Below are 21076 nucleotides of genomic sequence, written 5' to 3'. Positions count from 1 at the left end.
TAGAGCATCTTGACATGGGCCATGTGAGCAGTTTAACAAGGGCTCAGTGAGCCTGCGCTGTGTTAGACATTTTCACAAGCACTGTTCTATCTAGTTGGTCACCCTTCTGGAATCTCGAGAGGTAGGTACTGTATTATCACCTTCTTGCACACATTAAGTGCGTCGTCCAAGCCCTTTATCACAGAGGCAAGGACATGAGCTGGAACCTGAGGAGATGTAGCAGGTGGGCACGTGCACAGCCATGTCCCGTAGGCATACGGGCTCACGTGTGATGCAAAACATAAAAATAAACAACTGTAGGCAATAGGAACTGCCAGGCATGGGCAGGGTTAACGTGAACTTCTTTCCATTCTCCCCTTGAGAGTGATAGGATGTCCCTGAGGCCCTATTTACCTCTTCCTCCCCCCCCATTGAACATCAGCCAGAAATAATAAATGGGCAGGGAATCTACCTGTCCACCAGTCCCGGGCTTTCCCGTCCATTTTTTTCTTTGGTGTGTTTGCTCCTCCTGCAGTTTCTGGCTATCTCTCAGTATGACCTTTCTTCTTCTGATCTGGCCCAATCTCCATGAATAGGTGAGTGTTGGCTGTTTGTGGTGTGGGGCCTGGACCAGGATTGGCCAGAAAGAGGGGTTGGGTGAATGCTCAGGGCTCCATTTCCAGAAGACACGCACTGAGACTGTCGCTTCCTTTCTGGAGTGATTTCCACTTAGAAGTCCAGGTCATGGTCACATGACTCACACAGATACTCCATTTAAGGGACCACAAAAGATTTGAATGGATGCACAGTCATACACCTGGGTTAAGCATGGCCAAGTAACTGAGTTCAGCAAACTTCTGGGTCCGACATGTGACAAGGACTCACTGTCCTCACCTAAAACGTGGGATAAGTGTGCAGATGTGTGTGTGTGTGTGTGTGTGTGTGTGTGTGTGTGTGCCGGGGATACTCTGGTTAGTATATGCATCTGTCTGTCTCTGTCATCTGATGATACAGGTGATATCAAATATGATCTATTATTTGTCCTTATAATAAATGAGAATTATAGATATTAGGCTCTTTTGAAAAATGTGGGACCTAAGGATTATCGTTCAGGTATGTCCACACAGGTTGACAATAAATATGGATTTGGGACGAAAGTGCTCATCCATCTGGCTCCATAGCATATCCTTATGGCCCATAGTTTACTGAGATACTGTGGCATCTGTGTGTGTGTGTGTGTGTGTGTGTGTGTGTGTGTGTATGCGCTTATCTACCATAATGCTATACACACAAAATTTAATAAAATGAATACTTATATTTTATATCATCCATTACCTGAGTCTTATTTAAATTCCCACAATTATACATCATATTCCATTACTGATTTGTTTCAACAGAATCCAATCAAGAATTTCTTCTTTCACTTTCTTAAATTCATTTAATCTAGAAAAGTACTTTTTACATCTATGTTCCCTGTACTCTATTGGTGGCACTGACTTGGTGAACCGACCGAACTGTTTCATAGATTGCCCCACATTCCAGATTCATCTGACCTTAGAATGACAAGCCTCAGAGTTCACTTGCCCCATGTGTGCCCGTATGTGTGTTTGTAGATGCTTGGATGACTGTATGAAGATGCGTTGTGTCTGAGTGCATGACACACAAAAACTAGAGAAGATCCCTCCTCGCATAGGTGTGAATAAAGGACGACCTCACAGGAGCTGGGAGAGAAGCGATTCCAAGCACTGGTTTCAAGGACATGATGTGGGTTTTGTTCTAGGATGTGACCAGCACATGGATGGAACTTTTCACAAGAAGCCTGAACAATCTAATCAGCTCTCTCCTGTTGGTGACAGGTGGTGACTAAGTGCCCTCTGTGCTTAAGAACCAGATGAAGGTCACTCAGCTGGAGAGCAGGAATACTCAGCAAACGAGAGCTGGACTGTGGCCACCTTTGAACAGTGAATGTGTTCCTAGAGCCCAGAACCTAATATAAAGGAGATGCTATGGAGGAGGGTTCTGTTGCTCCAAGAAAAGTGTTTTTACACCTTTTTACTGATAGAAATGGGGGTTCAGAAAGAAAAGAAGAGAGTATTTTGTTTCCCTTTACCAAAAGCAGAAGAGTGATGAAAGTAAGTCTGATGAGCTGGGCCTTAGAATGAGCTAAAATGTGAGGGTTGGCACAAGGCTGAACATGAGCTTGGCCTTGTAAGTCCAGGAATCGTAGGTGTAGGAACATCACCATCTTCCTCTCCCAGTGCTGCTCCTGGGAGTGCTTGGCCTTGCTCTATGGTTGGTTATGTGTAGATTATAAGTAACTTCCTATGTACTGACATCACTGGAGGAGGAAGAAGGTAAGGAAACTAGGCTTTGAAAGAGCAGCTTTGCAAGTAAAAACGTACATGGCAACTAGCAGTTCCATAATTCATTTGTGAAATATGTTGTTTATATTTTTCTCGCCATGTGTTTGTATGATGTGTGCCTTGTGTATAATGTGTATGGTGTATGCATATGTGTAAGGTCTGTGTGAGTATGTGTGACACAGAGAGCAAGGTGCTAGGGGGAGTGTATCTTGTAGGAGTATAGGTAGGTGAATCTATTATGGTGAAATGTATGAGAGAATGTAAGTATAGATCAGGGAATATTTAAGATCGTAAATATAAATTGTGTGTATCTGAGACAATGTATCTCGAGGGGCCTATGTTTATATCCAATAGGATGTGAGTTTATGAGGACACACTTGTCTTCTGGACAGAAATCTCAACTTGGAGTGTTATTAGTTCAAATGTTGGGATGTTATACAGCTGTATAGCTGTACTTGAAAATGAGTTTTTTTTGTGTGTGTGGGGAGGAGAGGAGTAAGGACCCAAGAACTTCACTAGATGGAACATTGCTAATTTTTATTTGTTATACGTATTATCCAGTGTAGAGTAGGAACTCAATTTGTGTTTGCTGAATTGACTATATTTTTGGATGGCCATGAAGGGGTGTTGACCTCACAAAACTGAGAGCCATGGTCATCACAGATCCTTGAAAGAGCAAGCAAGTATCCTGGGACAAATTTTGAAATTCCACATGACAGAGCAAGCAGATCTTGTCAAGGTCTTGTCAAGACCAAGCAAACAACAATGTCTGTGAATTCACAGAGACTATTTCCACCTGGAAAAAGTAAGTGCTGTAGTTTTAAACTCGTATCAGTGGCGTACCATAAAATGAGAAGAGTGATTGCAGCCCATCTGGAAAGCTGCTTGGAGGAGTTGTGTACAGGGCAAAGGTGGCCAGAAGAATGAACATATTCTCGTTAGGTAGTATGACTATATATCTCAATATATCTGAGACAATCCAGGATTATGCAAATTCCCTGTAGTCATTTTAATATCAACCTATTTTCACTTCAAAGGTGACCCACGTTGAATGATAAATCATCTTATCTTTAGGAGTCAATAGTCATGAGTGGTTGGAAGTGAGAGTGACTCACATGACCCTAACTACTCTCTACTACCCTCTGTCCTCAGGACCTGAGGCCTGTGTCACCGTGTTCGACCATGGTCACTTTCAACCTGAGCAATTACAACCCAGGACCCTTCATTCTGGTGGGGATCCCAGGCCTGGAGCAATGCCATGTGTGGATTGGGATTCCCTTCTGTATCATCTACATTGTGGCTGTGGTGGGAAACTGCATCCTTCTCTACCTCATCACGGTGGAGCGTAGCCTTCACAAACCCATGTTTTCCTTTCTCACCATGCTGGCCGTGACTGACCTCGTCCTGTCCACAGCTGGTGTTCCCAGGACACTCAGTATCTTTTGGCTCGGGGCTCGAGAAATCACATTCCCAGGGTGTCTTACACAAATGTTCTTCCTCCACTATAGTTTTGTCCTGGATTCAGCCATCCTGATGGCCATGGCATTTGACCGCTTCGTGGCCATCTGCTCTCCCCTGAGGTACACCACTATTCTGACTCCCAGGACCATCATCAAGATTGCAGTGGGCATCTCCTTTCGAAGCTTCTGCATTATCCTGCCAGTTGTATTCTTGCTCACACGCCTGCCTTTCTGCAGGACACGCATCATACCGCACACATACTGTGAGCACATAGGTGTTGCCCGGCTCGCCTGTGCTGACATCTCCGTCAACATCTGGTATGGCTTTGGTGTCCCCATCATGATGGTCATCTCAGATGTGTTTCTCATTGCCGTTTCTTACAGCCTCATCCTCCGTGCCGTCTTCCGCCTTCCCTCCCGGGATGCCCGCCACAAAGCCCTTGGCACGTGTGGTTCCCATGTCTGTGTCATCCTCATGTTTTATACACCCGCCTTTTTCTCCATCCTTGCCCATCGCTTTGGGCACAATGTCTCCCGCACTTTCCACATCCTGTTTGCCAACCTCTACATAGTTATTCCCCCTGCACTCAACCCCATTGTCTATGGAGTGAAGACCAAGCAGATCCGAGATAAGGTCATACTTTTGTTTTCCACCAAGGCTACGGAATGATGTTTCAATGTGCTATGGAAAAGCAGATATCATTGTATAGGGGATATTAATGTAGCAAGACTGAGAAAATGGCTAATTCTAATTGAAGTGAGAACTGCCTGCAGGTGCTTTTGCATACAAGGAAAATGGTGTGGTCTCTTTAAAGGACTTTCATTATTCTATATATAAAAAAATCCTCGATGGTGTGTTTGCTTCTGGAATATGAAGTTGTATAGGATATGATCAGGAAGAAGAGGTGAAAACAGAGAGCTGACTTAGCGTAAATGGACAAAGGAATACAAATTTGGAAATTGACATTTGACTCTGTGGAGACAGAAGAGTGTGTTATGCACAACAGAGACCCTGAGGAAGTGAGACTAAAAGTGAAAATATCAACAAATAACTCATTATTGAGGGGATTGGTAGATGGATTTAGGACATTTATGATAATATTCAGTTCTCACTAGTGTTCATCATGTGCTTCTGCCATTCACTTTATATTCCCTCTACCCCCAACAGACACACACATAAAATCATTCAGTACCAGAGCTAGGAGCAGTACGATCAACCAGCAGTGCTGTGACGGGGAGGAGAGAGCATGCATTTCTCAACACCTGCATTCTAGCCCCAGTGCTGGCAGAAGAGAGGAGCTTCTAGGCTCCAAGACACTGAGAAAGTGAGCTGCAGAGATGTGCCAGGAGACCTCAAGCCAGTTCAGTGAGAACACAAAGTAGATGTTTAACCCCATTTGCAGAAGATCTGTGGGACTTTTATGGACAGAGTGTGTTTCCTGGACTGGAAGAGAGAATCAATTACAAGACACATCAGTGCAGTGAAGGGGGATGAGGAGAGAAAATCTACAAGAAAGTGATGCATCCATGGTAAGATGCATCTAGTTCCACAGGATTACATTAGAGACAACACTGCTGTGTTCACAAAAAGATCTAGAGTTCTTACAATAAATCTTTTTTCTTCTTTTGACCATTATCCGCTGATGTGGAATTATTTGTTGGGTACCCACTGTATTGCAACACGGTTCTAAGCATTCGGGAAATGAAGGTTAACGATACAAAGACTCCACCCTGCGTTTGTGGGGCTTATATTCTCAGGAGAGTGACACCCGAGAAACGAGAGAACAAGTTCTACACCTTCAAAGAGGGATGTAACAGATGGAAAAATGCAGCGAATACAGTGATACATTACAAGTGGACGAGGAGGACAGGGCAGCGAGGACAGCAAAGGCAAAGGCCCTGGGGCAGGACACAGTGTGACGTGACTGTGCACAGAGCAGAGGCCAGCGTGTCTGGAGCAGAGCGAGGCGGGGATGCAGGAGCAGGGAGGAGGGGGGAGCATGGCCGGGTCCTGTGGGGCTGGAATCATCGGAACCTCATTGTAGGAGGAGGAAACTGATGCCAGCAGAGTGAACGTGACTTTTCCAAGGCACACAGCGGGGCGGTCATCAATGTGGAGCTATACTAGACTCTGCCAAACCCCAGTTCAGAGTTTTCCCCACTTGACATAACCTCACTCTCGTAAAAAAGAAAACATGAGTAGGAATATCAGAGCCCATTTTTCTTGTTTCTGTGAAGCCTCTTGTCATAAATTAAGCCACATCCTTGTAAGGGAGGAGCCTGCTTTCTGTGCCAGCTGCTAGAAATGCCCTGAAGAGATGATCTTTTACTCTCTTCTGATTATTTCCATTCTGCTGAGAACATGGATTAGCCAAGAGCTGATATTTTTAAAAGTTTACGAAGGAAGGGATAGTAAATAAATAGATTCTGAGCTATTTATTTTGTATTTTTATTATTTTTATTGATTATTATTTCATAAGTTTATTTATTTTTGAGAGAGAGAGAGAGAGAGAGAGAGAACACTAGCAGGAAAGGGGAAGAGAGGGAGACACAGAATCCAGACTGAGCTGTCTGTACAGAACCTGAATCAGGGCTCAAACTTGTGAACCAGGAGATCATGACCTGTGCAGAAGTTGGACTCCTAACTGACTGAGCCACCCAGGCGCCCCTAGACTGAGCTAACTTAAGAGTACATACTCATTTCATCGTGGTAGGGACTCAAACTTGTGGTTATTCACCAACAGGCACGAGGGCTCACATGAAAGCCTAATGACCTAGAAAAACCAACGTAGGAAGCAGTTGTCTCCTGCACTGTCTCCCTTACCCTCTCCCACTATCTTTGGGCCAGTTATATGTTATTATGTTTCTACTTCTTCCCCAGGACAGTTCATTTATTTCTGTGACTTATGGCCTCTTTTCTGGTAACTCTCTTTCTCAGTTTTCAAAAGAGCATCCTGATAAATCTCAGTGTCTGTTTTCCTATCTCATAGGCTCGGTATTAGCAGTACGTGAAAAATGTAGATCAATGTGGATTGCAGACTGTAAAATACTAATCTAATGTCAGGTTAGTAGTTGACTAATTACCACTGCCATTCTCATCTGGAAGCAGAATCTCAGCAGCATGTGCAACTCTGAGCTCATCATTGTCACTTAAAATCCTCCCTCCACTGTACTGTTCATTGATGGAAAAAAACAGGTTAAGCCTGGTGTTTCTCTTCCCTCAAGGTCCGATCTCCTCCCTGGCTGCCCCAATGGCTCTTTGTGGTGACACTGGCTGCAAACATTCCATTCCAGTGTCAGACTATGAATGAAATTATGTGTTCTGGTTGGATTTAAAAGACAATAATTATGCAAATATCAGCAGGTAACTTTCTCATATGTAAGTTATCGTTTCCTATACGTTGTTTTTATAAATTCCCTATCCCTTATATTAAATATAAAATACGTTGACCCTATCAATGGGGGATGAAACTGTTTTATTATCCCATCATCAGAATTTAGAGCTGTATTCTACAGATATAGGGATCCATGACTGTGTCTCTCTAAACCCTCTCCTCCAAACTTTCCACATGTGACCATTCTCAAGGTGTCTGTGATTCCATTGCGTTGCCTCTTATAGTTTAGCTCTCGATGCCTAGTCACCCCACCGTCCTGTTTACCCACACCTTAGCCAGACACTTGCACACTGTACCTAGACCGGATAGTGTACTTATGTCTTATATTGTAAGAAAATGACAACTAAATGTAGGTTAGTGCTCAGAAGAATAATGTAGGGCTTATTAAAAATGAGGAATGGAATAGATTTCAATGTCTGTCTTAGAGGTAAGGAGGCAGTTGGAGATTTTTTTTTTAATATATGAAATTTATTGTCAAATTGGTTTCCATATAACACCCAGTGCTCATCCCAAAAGGTGCCCTCCTCAATACCCATCACCCACCCCCCATCAACCCTCAGTTTGTTCTCAGTTTTTAACAGTCTCTTATGCTTTGGCTCTCTCCCACTCTAACCTCTTTTTTTTTTTTTTTTCCTTCCCCTCCCCCATGGGTTTCTGTTAAGTTTCTCAGGATCCACATAAGAGTGAAACCATATGGTATCTGTCTTTCTCTGTATGGCTTATTTCACTTAGCATCACACTCTCCAGTTCCATCCACGTTGCTACAAAAGGCCATATTTCATTTTTTCTCATTGCCACGTAGTATTCCATTGTGTATATAAACCACAATTTCTTTATCCATTCATCAGTTGATGGACATTTAGGCTCTTTCCATAATTTGGCTATTGTTGAAAGTGCTGCTATAAACATTGGGGTACAAGTGCCCCTATGCATCAGCACTCCTGTATCCCTTGGGTAAATTCCTAGCAGTGCTATTGCTGGGTCATAGGGTAGGTGTATTTTTAATTTTCTGAGGAACCTCCACACTGCTTTCCAGAGCGGCTGCACCAATTTGCATTCCCACCAACAGTGCAAGAGGGTTCCCGTTTCTCCACATCCTCTCCAGCATCTATAGTCTCCTGATTTGTTCATTTTGGCCACTCTGACTGGCGTGAGGTGATATCTGAGTGTGGTTTTGATTTGTATTTCCCTGATAAGGAGTGACGTTGAACATCTTTTCATGTGCCTGTTGGCCATCCGGATGTCTTCTTTAGAGAAGTGTCTATTCATGTTTACTGCCCATTTCTTCACTGGGTTATTTGTTTTTTGGGTGTGGAGTTTGGTGAGCTCTTTATAGATTTTGGATACTAGCCCTTTGTCCGATATGTCATTTGCAAATATCTTTTCCCATTCCGTTGGTTGCCTTTTAGTTTTGTTGGTTGTTTCCTTTGCTGTGCAGAAGCTTTTTATCTTCATAAGGTCCCAGTAATTCACTTTTGCTTTTAATTCCCTTGCCTTTGGGGATGTGTCGAGTAAGAGATTGCTACGGCTGAGGTCAGAGAGGTCTTTTCCTGCTTTCTCCTCTAGAGTTTTGATGGTTTCCTGTCTCACATTCAGGTCCTTTATCCATTTTGAGTTTATTTTTGTGAATGGTGTGCGAAAGTGGTCTAGTTTCAACCTTCTGCATGTTGCTGTCCAGTTCTCCCAGCACCATTTGTTAAAGAGACTGTCTTTTTTCCATTGGATGTTCTTTCCTGCTTTGTCAAAGATGAGTTGGCCATACGTTTGTGGGTCTAGTTCTGGGGTTTCTATTCTATTCCATTGGTCTATGTGTCTGTTTTTGTGCCAATACCATGCTGTCTTGATGATGTCAGCTTTGTAGTAGAGGCTAAAGTCTGGGATTGTGATGCCTCCTGCTTTGGTCTTCTTCTTCAAAATTACTTTGGCTATTCGGGGCCTTTTGTGGTTCCATATGAATTTTAGGATGGCTTGTTCTAGTTTCGAGAAGAATGCTGGTGCAATTTTGATTGGGATTGCATTGAATGTGTAGATAGCTTTGGGTAGTATTGACATTTTGACAATATTTATTCTTCCAATCCATGAGCACGGAATGTCTTTCCATTTCTTTAAATCTTCTTCAATTACCTTCATAAGTTTTCTATAGTTTTCAGCATACAGATCTTTTACATCTTTGGTTAGATTTATTCCTAGGTATTTTATGCTTCTTGGTGCAATTGTGAATGGGATCAGTTTCTTTATTTGTCTTTCTGTTGCTTCATTGTTAGTGTATAAGAATGCAACTGATTTCTGTGCATTGATTTTGTATCCTGCAACTTTGCTGAATTCATGTATCAGTTCTAGCAGACTTTTGGTGGAGTCTATCGGATTTTCCATGTATAATATCGTGTCATCTGCAAAAAGTGAAAGCTTGACTTCATCTTTGTCAATTTTGATGCCTTTGATTTCCTTTTGTTGTCTGATTGCTGATGCTAGAACTTCCAGCACTATGTTAAACAACAGCAGTGAGAGTGGGCATCCCTGTCGTGTTCCTGATCTCAGGGAAAAAGTTCTCAGTTTTTCCCCATTGAGGATGATGTTAGCTGTGGGCTTTTCATAAATGGCTTTTATGATCTTTAAGTATGTTCCTTCTATCCCGACTTTCTCAAGGGTTTTTATTAAGAAAGGGTGCTGGATTTTGTCAAAGGCCTTTTCTGCATCGCTTGACAGGATCATATGATTCTTCTCTTTTGTTTTTGTTAATGTGATGTATCACGTTGATTGATTTGCAAATGTTGAACCAGCCCTGCATCCCAGGAATGAATCCCACTTGGTCATGGTGAATAATTCTTTTTATATGCAGTTGAATTCGATTTGCTAGTATCTTATTGAGAATTTTTGCATCCATATTCATCAGGGATATTGGCCTGTAGTTCTCTTTTTTTACTGGGTCTCTGTCTGGTTTAGGAATCAAAGTAATACTGGCTTCATAGAATGAGTCTGGAAGTTTTCCTTCCCCTTCTATTTCTTGGAATAGTTTGAGAAGGATAGGTATTATCTCTGCTTTAAATATCTGGTAGAACTCCCCTGGGAAGCCATCTGGTCCTGGACTCTTATTTGTTGGAAGATTTTTGATAACCGATTCAATTTCTTCGCTGGCTATGGGTCTGTTCAAGCTTTCTCTTTCCTCCTGATTGAGTTTTGGAAGAGTGTGGGTGTTCAGGAATTTGTCCATTTCTTCCAGGTTGTCCAATTTGTTGGCATATAATTTTTCATAGTATTCCCTGATAATTGTTTGTATCTCTGAGGGATTGGTTGTAATAATTCCATTTTCATTCATGATTTTATCTATTTGGGTCATCTCCCTTTTCTTTTTGAGAAGCCTGGCTAGCAGTTTGTCAATTTTGTTTATTTTTTCAAAAAACCAACTCTTGGTTTCGTTGATCTGCTCTACCGTTTTTTAAGATTCTATATTGTTTATTTCTGCTCTGATCTTTATTATTTCTCTTCTTCTGCTGGGTTTAGGCTGCCTTTGCTGTTCTGCTTCTATTTCCTTTAGGTGTGCTGTTAGATTTTGTATTTGGGATTTTTCTTGTTTCTTGAGATAGGCCTGGATTGCAATGTATTTTCCTCTCAGGACTGCCTTCGCTGCGTCCCAAAGCGTTTGGATTGTTGTATTTTCATTTTCGTTTGTTTGCATATATTTTTTGATTTCTTCTCTAATTGCCTGGTTGACCCACTCATTCGTTAGTAGGGTGTTCTTTAACCTCCATGCTTTTGGAGGTTTTCCAGACTTTTTCCTATGGTTGATTTCAAGCTTCATAGCATTGTGGTCTGAAGGTATGCATGGTATAATTTCAATTCTTGTAAACTTATGAAGGGCTGTTTTGTGACCCAGTATATGATCTATCTTGGAGAATGTTCCATGTGCACTCGAGAAGAAAGTATATTCTGTTGCTTTAGGATGCAGAGTTCTAAATATATCTGTCAACCTCAAGTCCATCTGATCCAATGTATCATTCAGGGCCCTTGTTTCTTTATTGATCCTGTGTCTAGATGATCTATCCATTTCTGTAAGTGGGGTGTTAAAGTCCCCTGCAATTACCGCATTCTTATCAATAAGGTTGCTTATGTTTATGAGTAATTGTTTTATATATTTGGGGGCTCTGGTATTCGGCGCATAGACATTTATAATTGTTAGCTCTTCCTGATGGATAGACCCTGTAATTATTATATAATGCCCTTCTTCATCTCTTGTTACAGCCTTTAATTTAAAGTCTAGTTTGTCTGATATAAGTATGGCTACTCCAGCTTTCTTTTGGCTTCCAGTAGCATGATAAATAGTTCTCCATCCCCTCACTCTCAATCTAAAGGTGTCCTCAGGTCTAAAATGAGTCTCTTGTAGACAGCAAATAGATGGGTCTTGTTTTTTTATCCATTCTGATACCCTATGTCTTTTGGTTGGCGCATTTAATCCGTTTACATTCAGTGTTATTATAGAAAGATACGGGTTTAGAGTCATTGTGATGTCTGTATGTTTTATGCTTGTAGTGACGTCTCTGGTACTTTGTCTCACAGGGTCCCCCTTAGGATCTCTTGTAGGGCTGGTTTAGTGGTGACAAATTCCTTCAGTTTTTGTTTGTTTGGGAAGACCTTTATCTCTCCTTCTCTTCTAAATGACAGACTTGCTGTGTAAAGGATTCTCGGCTGCATTTTTTTTCTGTTTAGCACACTGAAGATCTCGTGCCAATTCTTTCTGGCCTGCCAAGTTTCAAAAGAGAGATCAGTCACGAGTCTTATAGGTCTCCCTTTATATGTGAGGGCACGTTTATCCCTTGCTGCTTTCAGAATTTTCTCTTTATCCTTGTATTTTGCCAGTTTCACTATGATATGTCGTGCAGAAGATCGATTCAAGTTATGTCTGAAGGGAGTTCTCTGTACCTCTTGGATTTCAATGCCTTTTTCCTTCCCCAGTTCAGGGAAGTTCTCAGCTATAATTTCTTCAAGTACCCCATTCAGCACTTTTCCCTCTCTCTTCCTCCTCTGGGATACCAATTATGCGTATATTATTTCTTTTTAGTGTATCACTTAGTTCTCTAATTTTCCCCTCATACTCCTGGATTTTTTTATCTCTCTTTCTCTCAGCTTCCTCTTTTTCCATAACTTTATCTTCTAGTTCACCTATTCTCTCCTCTGCCTCTTCAATCCGAGCTGTCGTCGTTTCCATTTTGTTTTGCATTTCGTTTAAAGCGCTTTTCAGCTCCTCGTGACTGTTCCTTAGTCCCTTGATCTCTGTAGCAAGAGATTCTCTGCTGTCCTGTATACTGTTTTCCAGCCCAGCGATTAATTTTATGACTATTATTCTAAATTCACTTTCTGTTATATTATTTAAATCCTTTTGATCAGCTCATTAGCTGTTGTTATTTCCTGGAGATTCTTCTGAGGGGAATTCTTCCGCTTGGTCATTTTGGATAGTCCCTGGTGTGGTGAGGACCTGCAGGGCACTTCCCCTGTGCTGTGGTGTATAACTGGAGTTGGTGGGCGGGGCCGCAGTCCGACCTGATGTCTGCCCCCAGCCCACCGCTGGGGCCACAGTCAGACTGGTGTGTGCCTTGTCTTCCCCTCTCCTAGGGGCGGGATTCACTGTGGGGTGGCGTGGCCCTTCTGGGCTCCTTGCACACTGCCAGGCTTGTGATGCTGGGGATCTGGTGTATTAGCTGGGGTGGGTAGGCAAGGTGCATGGGGGCAGGAGGGGCAGGCTTAGCTCGCTTCTCCTTAGGTGATCCACTTCAGGAGGGGCCCCTCTTCCGTGGGCCTCTCGTCTGCACTTGGCTCCGGAGACTCCATTCTTCTAATCCTCTGGCAGTTTTCTGGGTTATTTAGGCAGGTGTAGGTGGAATCTAAGTGATCAGCAGGACGCTCAGTGAGCCCAGCATCCTCCTACGCCGCCATCTTCCCTCTCTCCTCGCCAAAATAATTTCTAGGATGCTATTAGCGAACTGAGCTTTGGAACATTTCAGGCCTGGCATGGAATGCAGTTTTTACACAAGTGTCTTGTGGTTCAGAAATCCGATTTCACAGCTTATCTTCCGTTAGATGAAAGTGTTTATGGTGTGTCTGGAGCTGGAGTAAGTTCCTGTGGGTGCCCAAGAGCAGGGGCCTCCTCTCTCCTCTCATTAATTTGCTGATGCCTGCACTGACGCAGCGGTGAGATACCAGGGAGAGAGGGCAGTTGGAGATTTTTATGCTATATACCTGCCACTTTGAACCTATACTTTAAAAAAAGTAAGTAAGTAAGTAAATAAATAAATAAATAAAATTCAACAGGTAAAAAACTCAATTTAAAAAATAAAATCAACTATTTCTATATACTATGTTGAGCTCAAGTTTATCTTACTACCTATTTGATGATTACAAAAAATACATAGAAATTCAAATGCCCATTGAATTTCATAATTCTTTAAGTAGGTATATATGCATATCTCTAAGAGCCAATGTGTTGATTAAAATAATTGCATAGAGCTATTAATTATGGTTACTTAGAGAATTCATCAGTAATGGTGTATTATTAACATTTATGTCTCTCAGCTAAAACTCTATGGAACGTTAAAGTAAAAATTTTTTAATTTAAAATTTTAATTATTAATATGTCCAAAAAAAAACTAAAAGTAGAATTACCCTACTACTGCACTACTAGGTATTTATCCAAGGGATACAGGTGTGCTGTTTCGAAGGGACACACGCACCCCCATGGTTATAGCAGTGCTACCAACAATAGCTAAAGTATGGAAAGAGCCCGAATGTCCATCGATGATGAATGGATCAAGAAGATGTGGTATACATATATAATGAAGTATTATTCGGCAATCAAAAATAATGAAATCTTGCCATTTGCAACTACGTGGATGGAACTACAGGGTATTATGCTAAGTGAAATTAGTCAGAGAAAGACAGAAATCATATGACTTCACTCATATGAGGACTTTAAGAGGCAAAATAGATGAACATAAGGGAAGGGAAAAAATAATATAAAAACAGGGAGGCGGACAAAACAGAAGAGACTCATAAATATGGAGACCAAACAGAGGGTTACTGGAGGGGGTGTAGGAGGGGGATGGGCTAAATGCGTAGGGGGCATTAAGGAATTCACTCCTGAAATCATTGTTGCACTATATGCTAACTAATTCGGATGTAAATTTGAAAAAAATAAACTAAAAAAAAAGTTTAAAACTATTTTATAAGGCATTAAAAAAAAAAATAACAGTCACTCCGCTGTGGTTTTAATCAGCTTCGGGGCTATCCCACAATGAAGACAGTAATCTGGAGTTAACACATTTTTACAATTCCCCATTCCTATTCCTTATTCTGTTTAGCTGCTCCATTTTTCCTAACAAGACTTCTGATGTAAGCTTGTTACAATCTTGTTAGCACTGCAGTTCTTGTCCATTGCTGCCACTGTTCCATCAGAACAACTTCGACACCAAACTTAAAACCTTTGTTGGTATTTGTATCCTTCATAGTTTTATATCAGTTCAGAGTTAGTTGGGTTTGTTGGCACCTTTGGAAAGAATAACTCCTCCTTCAAGTCACTGCTATGTGCAAATCACACATATAATAAAATTATGATGTTGGGCAACGAAAAATACTTTAAAGCTTTATTTGCTCTGTGAGTTGGCTTCTGTAACATGACCTAGTTCCCAAACATGTGGTGCTGTGCTGTCATTGTAAAATGGGCAGCCGGCCTACGGCAACCACAAGTGCAGGGTGGATTCCTATTTTAGGACTCTTAGGAAGAAATCACCATGTTTGCACAGTGGGCTCGCTGTTGACAGTCCCTCGCCTTATATCAACAGCTGCTTTTACAGTTCCCGTTACAACGCATCCACAATGACTCCACAAGGGAAAGGCTGGACATGAGAGGAGGCTACTGGACTGTTCTAGAATATTAAAAGACACTTTTACAATAGTACAGAATTGTTTTGATAACCTGTAAGTTTGTTCTGTGACAGTGTGAACAGAAAACAATTCATTCAATCTAGGTCTCCAAAAAAATCCACGCTGTGGAGGAAATACCGTGAAAGACCTGTCATTACCACATCCTCTCAGGCCCTGCTACGTGGAAGGGAGGGCACTTTTGAGGGAGGGGCGATGTTGTGAAAGGAATTATGTCTACCCCAGGGCCGGGCAGGACCTCATGTGGGCCCAGCAGATGTGTCTGATAGCCAGTTTTCCTCAGCTGACTCTGCAAGCCACGGCCTTGACTGATGTGGTGTCCGCTGTCCTAACACAGGCACCTGCTGGGGCTCCACGCTCGCTGCTCATCTTCACATCACCTGTTTGGGAAGATCCGGGAATCCTCATTGTACAAAGGAAAACACTGGGGTCGGAAATCTTAAGTAACTTGCTGCAGGCTGTCTGGTAGTGGAGCCTTAATCATTCCCAGTCTGCAGGACTCAACAGCCCAGGCTCTTCCCATCACACTTCTTTGTCTGTTTAAAGGGCTGGGGGGCAGAAAGGATGCCAAGTGATGATGACGGCCCGTGTCTGGGTGGCACTCGGGTGTGTTATTTGTGTGTGGTGAGGCACGTCTCCATCTGAGTTGTCTGTGCCCCTTCCAGTGGTCCTGCCTGGTCTCTTCCTCTCCTGGGTCCTGAGCCCGTCAGGTATAGAGACCTGGGACCAGGAAAGTCGGCAGACAGGACTGCAGACCGCTGCTAATTCCTCATTAACAGTGCACAGCTGTGACCAGCAGCTTCTCAATCCCCCACCAGGGATGCAGGGTCCAAGCCCTCCCGAGGGCCCCGAGAAGCGACCCATAAATCCATCCCACCCATCCCTGCTCTCCCCCAGGCTTGCCCCGGGAGTCCCTGTGGAGTCTCCCTGGTCACCAGTGCACTGACTCCTGAATGGACCAGCTGGAGCAGTAGGGACTGAGGCAGCACTGGGTACGTGGCGGCTGGATGCCCTTCCTCGTCTCTAATCGCACCTCCGCAGCAGAGAGGTGAGAGCTCCCGACCCCTCAGCAGCAGGAATTCATCAGCCGAGATCAGGCACCCCCTAGACAGGGTGTGGGGGCTCCTGAAAAGGTCTCCTCCCTGTGCCCTACCTGGATTGATCCCACAGTGAGCCAAGCACTGAAGGTGCTGCTAAAATGCCCATCCCCATGGGATGGTCTGAGAAGCCTCTTTGTCCTGATGGAAATAGGTGGTTCAGACTCTTTTTCAGAGAACAACTTCGGGGTGCAAAGGAGAGCATGAGGCAGAGGCCACCGTGGCCGTTAAGTTTCAGAACTGGGGGTGAGGTATCAGCACCCCCTTCTCACCTTTCTGGGTCAGAAAAATGTGGAAGGTGTGAGCTGGGGACCAGGAGTAGGGATTAGAGGACAGCACCACCACATTCTTTTTATGTGGAAGCAGTCTTGTGTTCAGCCCCCTTTTATTGGCTCCGTCCTGCAAGAAGGTTCTTTCTTTGGTTGATGCCGTCTAATCTGATACTCTACGCGGTCTTTTAGCCATTATTTTTTCCTTACATGGGATCACATTGCTTTCAAATACACTTCCTTCAGTCTCCAACTCATAGTTTGGGGTTTGTTTTAATTTTTTTTAAGATAATTTAAAGGGTGGATGTTCAGATGATAAAGTTGAGAGCTATGATCACACTGGAAAGGAGCTCAGTAGGAACGGGCTCAAGAAACAATACAAGTGCTTCAAATAATTATGTCCATATTATTTAACATGTATGGGGATTCACTGTCATCCAGGGAGAACTGCTTTAACGTGTTATTTATTTATCCTTCAAGGATTCCTGTACTGTTGGTGCCTTTATTCTTATCCCTAGTTTAGGTAAAAGAAATAAAGGCATAGAGCAGTTGAGCATCTTGTACAAAGTCACACAGCTCGTTTGTGGAATAATTAGGGTTTGAACTGAGATAACACGGCCTCGGAGCCCTCTCTAGATCTAAACGGCTGTGCTGACGTGGGAATACTGGGGAACAAGAAAAATGGACCTTTGTGCTGGCTTTCCCTCTCATTCCTCTCCCCTCCACAATCAGGATGGCATGTCAAATTCTGATTAAATGGAGGTTCAAAGTGCTCAGTCAGTTCAGGTTCATAGTGGCGAACTCATGTTGCCAGAGTTCAGTTCTGGAACTCTTCCCTTCTGCCTTCTTTTTGTCTTACTGCTGCCAGCCACATTTAATAGGTCCTTTTTCTGCTCTTCCCTGGAGGGGAAACTTGTCCCTCAAGCCCCTTGGGCAGGACACAGTACGTCAGCCACTCTGAGGACAGGGAGGCCGTCTGAGAAGGATCCATAGCAAAGGGCGAGGGAGGACATGGGCTCTGGCCTGGAACCCACGGGGCGGAGGCATCGATGGAGGGAGACGGGTCTCAGTCTGCAGCAGGTGCAGGCAGGTCTGTGCGCCCCCAGGGACCCTGCCAGTACAAAGGTGCGCATGTGTGAATGGAGTCAGAGCCAGGACACCCTCAGCGTGGAAGTGAGACCCAGGACCAGATGATGTGCAGAGTCTGTGTGAGTGGCAGAGGCGGCCTCTCCTGCCCAGAGGGAAATTGCTGTCAAGTGAGGAACATGGTAAGGCTTCCGGGAGAGGAAGCAGTCCTGGACTGGGATCCAGGGGTCCTTGTTCCATATCCCAGCTGTGTGTGACCCTAGCTTTTCTGTGCATTGGTGTCCTGATCACGGAAAGGGACCCACGACAGGGTGATACTATGCATGCGGTAGCACATAGGAGAGGCCCCAGGACTTCAGCCTTTAGCTCGGAGACGTTGCTCTGCCTGGAGCTCAGGAGGAGGGGCATCCAACTTCCACCCCCTCGGCATGTCCCTTGGCAACTCCTGACTCAGAGAGGATGCTGAGCTGTGTGAGGCCTGGAGACCATGTGAGACTGGACAGAGGGCAGAGCAGGCAGTGAAAGATGAGAAACCGCAAGTTTGTCTATAGAAAGCCAGGCACAAAGCAGAAGCTGAGGCTGGAGGTTGGGAGCAGGGTCTTTGCCTCTCCCTCTCCCCTTTCTCTTAGCCTTTGAAAGGAGATGGAAGGAGCAGAAGTGTGGACTGTGGGCATGTGGGATATGGGGCAGTTGTTCCTGGAATTTTGCCATAAGGAAGTGTGTTGATAGGGTCCACACCTTGAGTTCAGGACTTTTTTATGGGGCCCCTGCCTGGTACAGGTCATGTTTGTCCTGCGGTTTGGGGAGAGACATTCCCAGGCCCTGAGGGTGTTGACATCTTTCTTTCCTTGGAAAGGCTGGCCCTGTCTTGTTGGTCCTAGAATGACGTCCCCAGGGTGCAGAGGAACCCACGGGTCCCCCACCATGAGAGTGTCAAGACCAGACCCCATGACTTGGCAAAGCCTTATTCTTCAGAAGGAAGTTCTGGTTTCTAAACCAATAAGACTTTTATTTGGGAAAGTCTATCCTGGTTTATTACCTAACACTTCTCTGCAAGAGTCAAAATGTAGGGCTGTGAAAAAAGGCCCAGGAGGCACTGCTGCAGAGAAGCCTAGAGCACACATGGACCATGAAATGCTTGATAGCCATCCTTCCCGCCCCCATGCCCAGACCACTGTATTCTCCGTTCACCTGCCCCTTCATTCCCTGGAACAGCTTAAAATACCAAATGCAATATCTCATGAAGTTCATGGACATAACTGTGGTCTTTAGGAAGAGTGTGGAAAGCACATTTAGCTTGCATCCTTTTTCTAGGCTGTTCCTTATCCACCTAAACCCAGGTAAGTAAAGTTTGTCCACATCCACCATTGGATGCACCATACTGCACTGTCATTGTGGTATCTGACCCCAGTCCCTTCCACTGCAGCCAAACCTTGATGCTCTTCTGTGTCCTCCGGGTGATCAGAACTTTTCCAGACTGAGTTCTTCAGAACCCAAAGGGTCTGTCCATGGACAAAGAACAGAAGAAAAAAGAGCCACAAAGCTGAGTCAAGGGATGAGTTTCTACACTGGTCAAAGCAGGGATTAATTTTCACAACCCAGGCATTTTGAACTATTATGAATAGAGCTGGAGGTAAGAATTTCAAAGCCATTGAAAGCTGGGACAAAATACTAGACAAACTAGAAGGAATATACTGTTTGGGAGGGTAAGTGAGCTAATAAAGTGGCTTCTGGAAAAGGACTTTGGAAGAGGAGCTTTGTCTGAGTACCTGTGGGTGAATGAATGGAAAAACAGCCATTCCATATATGCTTCCTTCTGACTTATAGCTTCCCTGGGGTAGAGGGGGACACAGAGAATGTTGGCAAGATTGGGCTTGTTTGACACAAATAACTTCCTCTGGGACAGGTCATCAGGAAAAGCATATTCCAATGTTTTCATGTGCCTGGGATGTTGAGGAGACATTCCTCCCAGAGATGACTGTCAGAAGAGTGTGGTCTGTAATCAGATGAGTTTTGATTCAAATCCTAGTTTTATTAACCAGATGGGTATCCTGGAGTAGGTCTGTTGACCTGTCAGAAGCCAGATTCCTTCATTTATCATATGGAAACATTAGCAAACCCACAGATGGCTAGGAAATCCGTAGGCCAGCACAGGGCTATCAGCAAATGCTTTAGTACCCAAAGGCTGGACCCTCACCCCCACCTATCTGAAATCTCTGGGGAACTGATGATTGCTTCTCACAGGCCTCATTCATACCCTGCAGGGACAGAGCCAAGTGGAACCAGGAGATGGAAATGGATCCTGTACTGGCTGCTCTCAACCAGACTGTGCTCATCTCTGGGCCCGGTCCCTTTGTCCTGCTGGGGGTGCCAGGACTGGAGACCTTGCATGCCTGGCTTGCGGTGCCTGTATGTCTGCTGTACATGGCGGCTTTGGCAGGGAATGTCCTTCTACTGGGGCTGGTGGCAGCTGATAAGACACTTCAGGCACCCATGTACCAGCTGCTGGGGCTTCTGGCAGCTGCTGACTTGGTTCTGGCCACATCCACGGTACCCAAAGCTCTGGCTGTGCTGTGGGGCCTGTCAGCAGAGATCTCTTTCGCGGCCTGCCTAGCTCAGCTCTTTGTTACCCATGTGGCCTTCATTGCTGAATCTTCAGTGCTCCTGGCCATGGCCGTGGACCGCTATGTGGCCATCTGTCAGCCTCTGCGCTATGGGGCATTGCTGACACAGCGTGTGGTGGGTGGAGTGGCGGTGGCTGCCGTGACCCGTGGTGCCTGTGTCATGGCACCCCCTGTGGCCCTGCTCCAAAGACTGCCTTACTGTGGGCAGCGGGAGCTCCCCCACACCTACTGTGAACACATGGGTGTGGCTCGGCTGGCATGTGGTGACACGCGTTCCAACGTTTGGTACGGACTAGCCACCACACTTCTATCCCCAGCACTGGACTTCGGGCTCATCGCCACTTCCTATGCCTTCATTCTCCGTGCTGTCTGTCGCCTGCCGTCCCACGGTGCCCGCTGCAAAGCCTTGGGTACCTGCGGGGCCCATGCCAGTGTCATCACTCTCTTCTACACACCCGCTCTCTTCTCTTTCCTGGCCCACCGTTTCGGCCGCCACACGGTGCCCGGCCACATCCACATCCTACTGGCTAACCTGTATGTGGTGGTGCCCCCTGCCCTGAACCCTGTGGTCTATGGAGTACGTACCCAACAGATCGCTCAGAGGCTCAGGCACTTGCTTCGATTGTGCTGGGTCGGGGCCAGAAGGGGTGTGAGCCCTGAGAGGGCCTCCCATAGCAGTGAATGAGCACATGTTTTCTGCCGCCTGTGCCGTCAGATGGCCAAGTAGTGCTACAGCAATCCTTGGAGCAGAGCTCTGACCAGGGCATCTTCATCATCTGCCGATAGGTGGCGCTATGGTCACCCCAGCCCTGTTCCCATCTCGTGGACAGAATGCGCACTGAACACATCTCGCCACCGGGGTCTACCGTGTCCA

The 21076-nt window shown here is 44.8% G+C and overlaps 2 protein-coding genes across 2 annotated transcripts; both read left to right on the top strand.

Annotated features, from left to right (window-relative positions):
• Positions 1-3524: 3524 nt before the first annotated feature.
• On the top strand, positions 3525-4472 carry LOC115525479 (olfactory receptor 52H1). The gene has a single exon (XM_030332687.1). It carries the CDS (start codon positions 3525-3527, stop codon positions 4470-4472), a length of 948 nt encoding a protein of 315 aa, XP_030188547.1.
• A 13031-nt stretch (positions 4473-17503) lies between these two features.
• LOC115526295 (olfactory receptor 52D1-like) lies at positions 17504-20887 on the top strand. The gene is made up of 3 exons (XM_030333744.1): positions 17504-17665; positions 18893-18918; positions 19843-20887. Exons 1-3 carry the CDS (start codon positions 17504-17506, stop codon positions 20885-20887), a joined length of 1233 nt encoding a protein of 410 aa, XP_030189604.1.
• The last annotated feature ends 189 nt before the right edge of the window (positions 20888-21076 follow it).

The sequence above is a fragment of the Lynx canadensis genome, chromosome D1 (assembly GCF_007474595.2).
Source record: "Lynx canadensis isolate LIC74 chromosome D1, mLynCan4.pri.v2, whole genome shotgun sequence".
NCBI lineage: Eukaryota > Metazoa > Chordata > Mammalia > Carnivora > Felidae > Lynx > Lynx canadensis.
Note: the sequence above shows the minus strand (reverse complement) of the source record. Positions and strands in the feature narration are given on the sequence as shown.

Excerpts from the sequence above, each read along its gene's own strand:
- LOC115525479 (XM_030332687.1), top strand. The coding sequence starts at position 3,525 with ATGGTCACTTTCAACCTGAGCAATTACAACCCAGGACCCTTCATTCTG.
- LOC115526295 (XM_030333744.1), top strand. The coding sequence starts at position 17,504 with ATGGGCTCTGGCCTGGAACCCACGGGGCGGAGGCATCGATGGAGGGAG. Across the intron at positions 17,666-18,892 it reads AGGACACCCTCAGCGTGGAA|GCTGTTCCTTATCCACCTAA; the intron begins GTGAGACCCAGG and ends TCCTTTTTCTAG. Across the intron at positions 18,919-19,842 it reads CCTTATCCACCTAAACCCAG|GGACAGAGCCAAGTGGAACC; the intron begins GTAAGTAAAGTT and ends CATACCCTGCAG.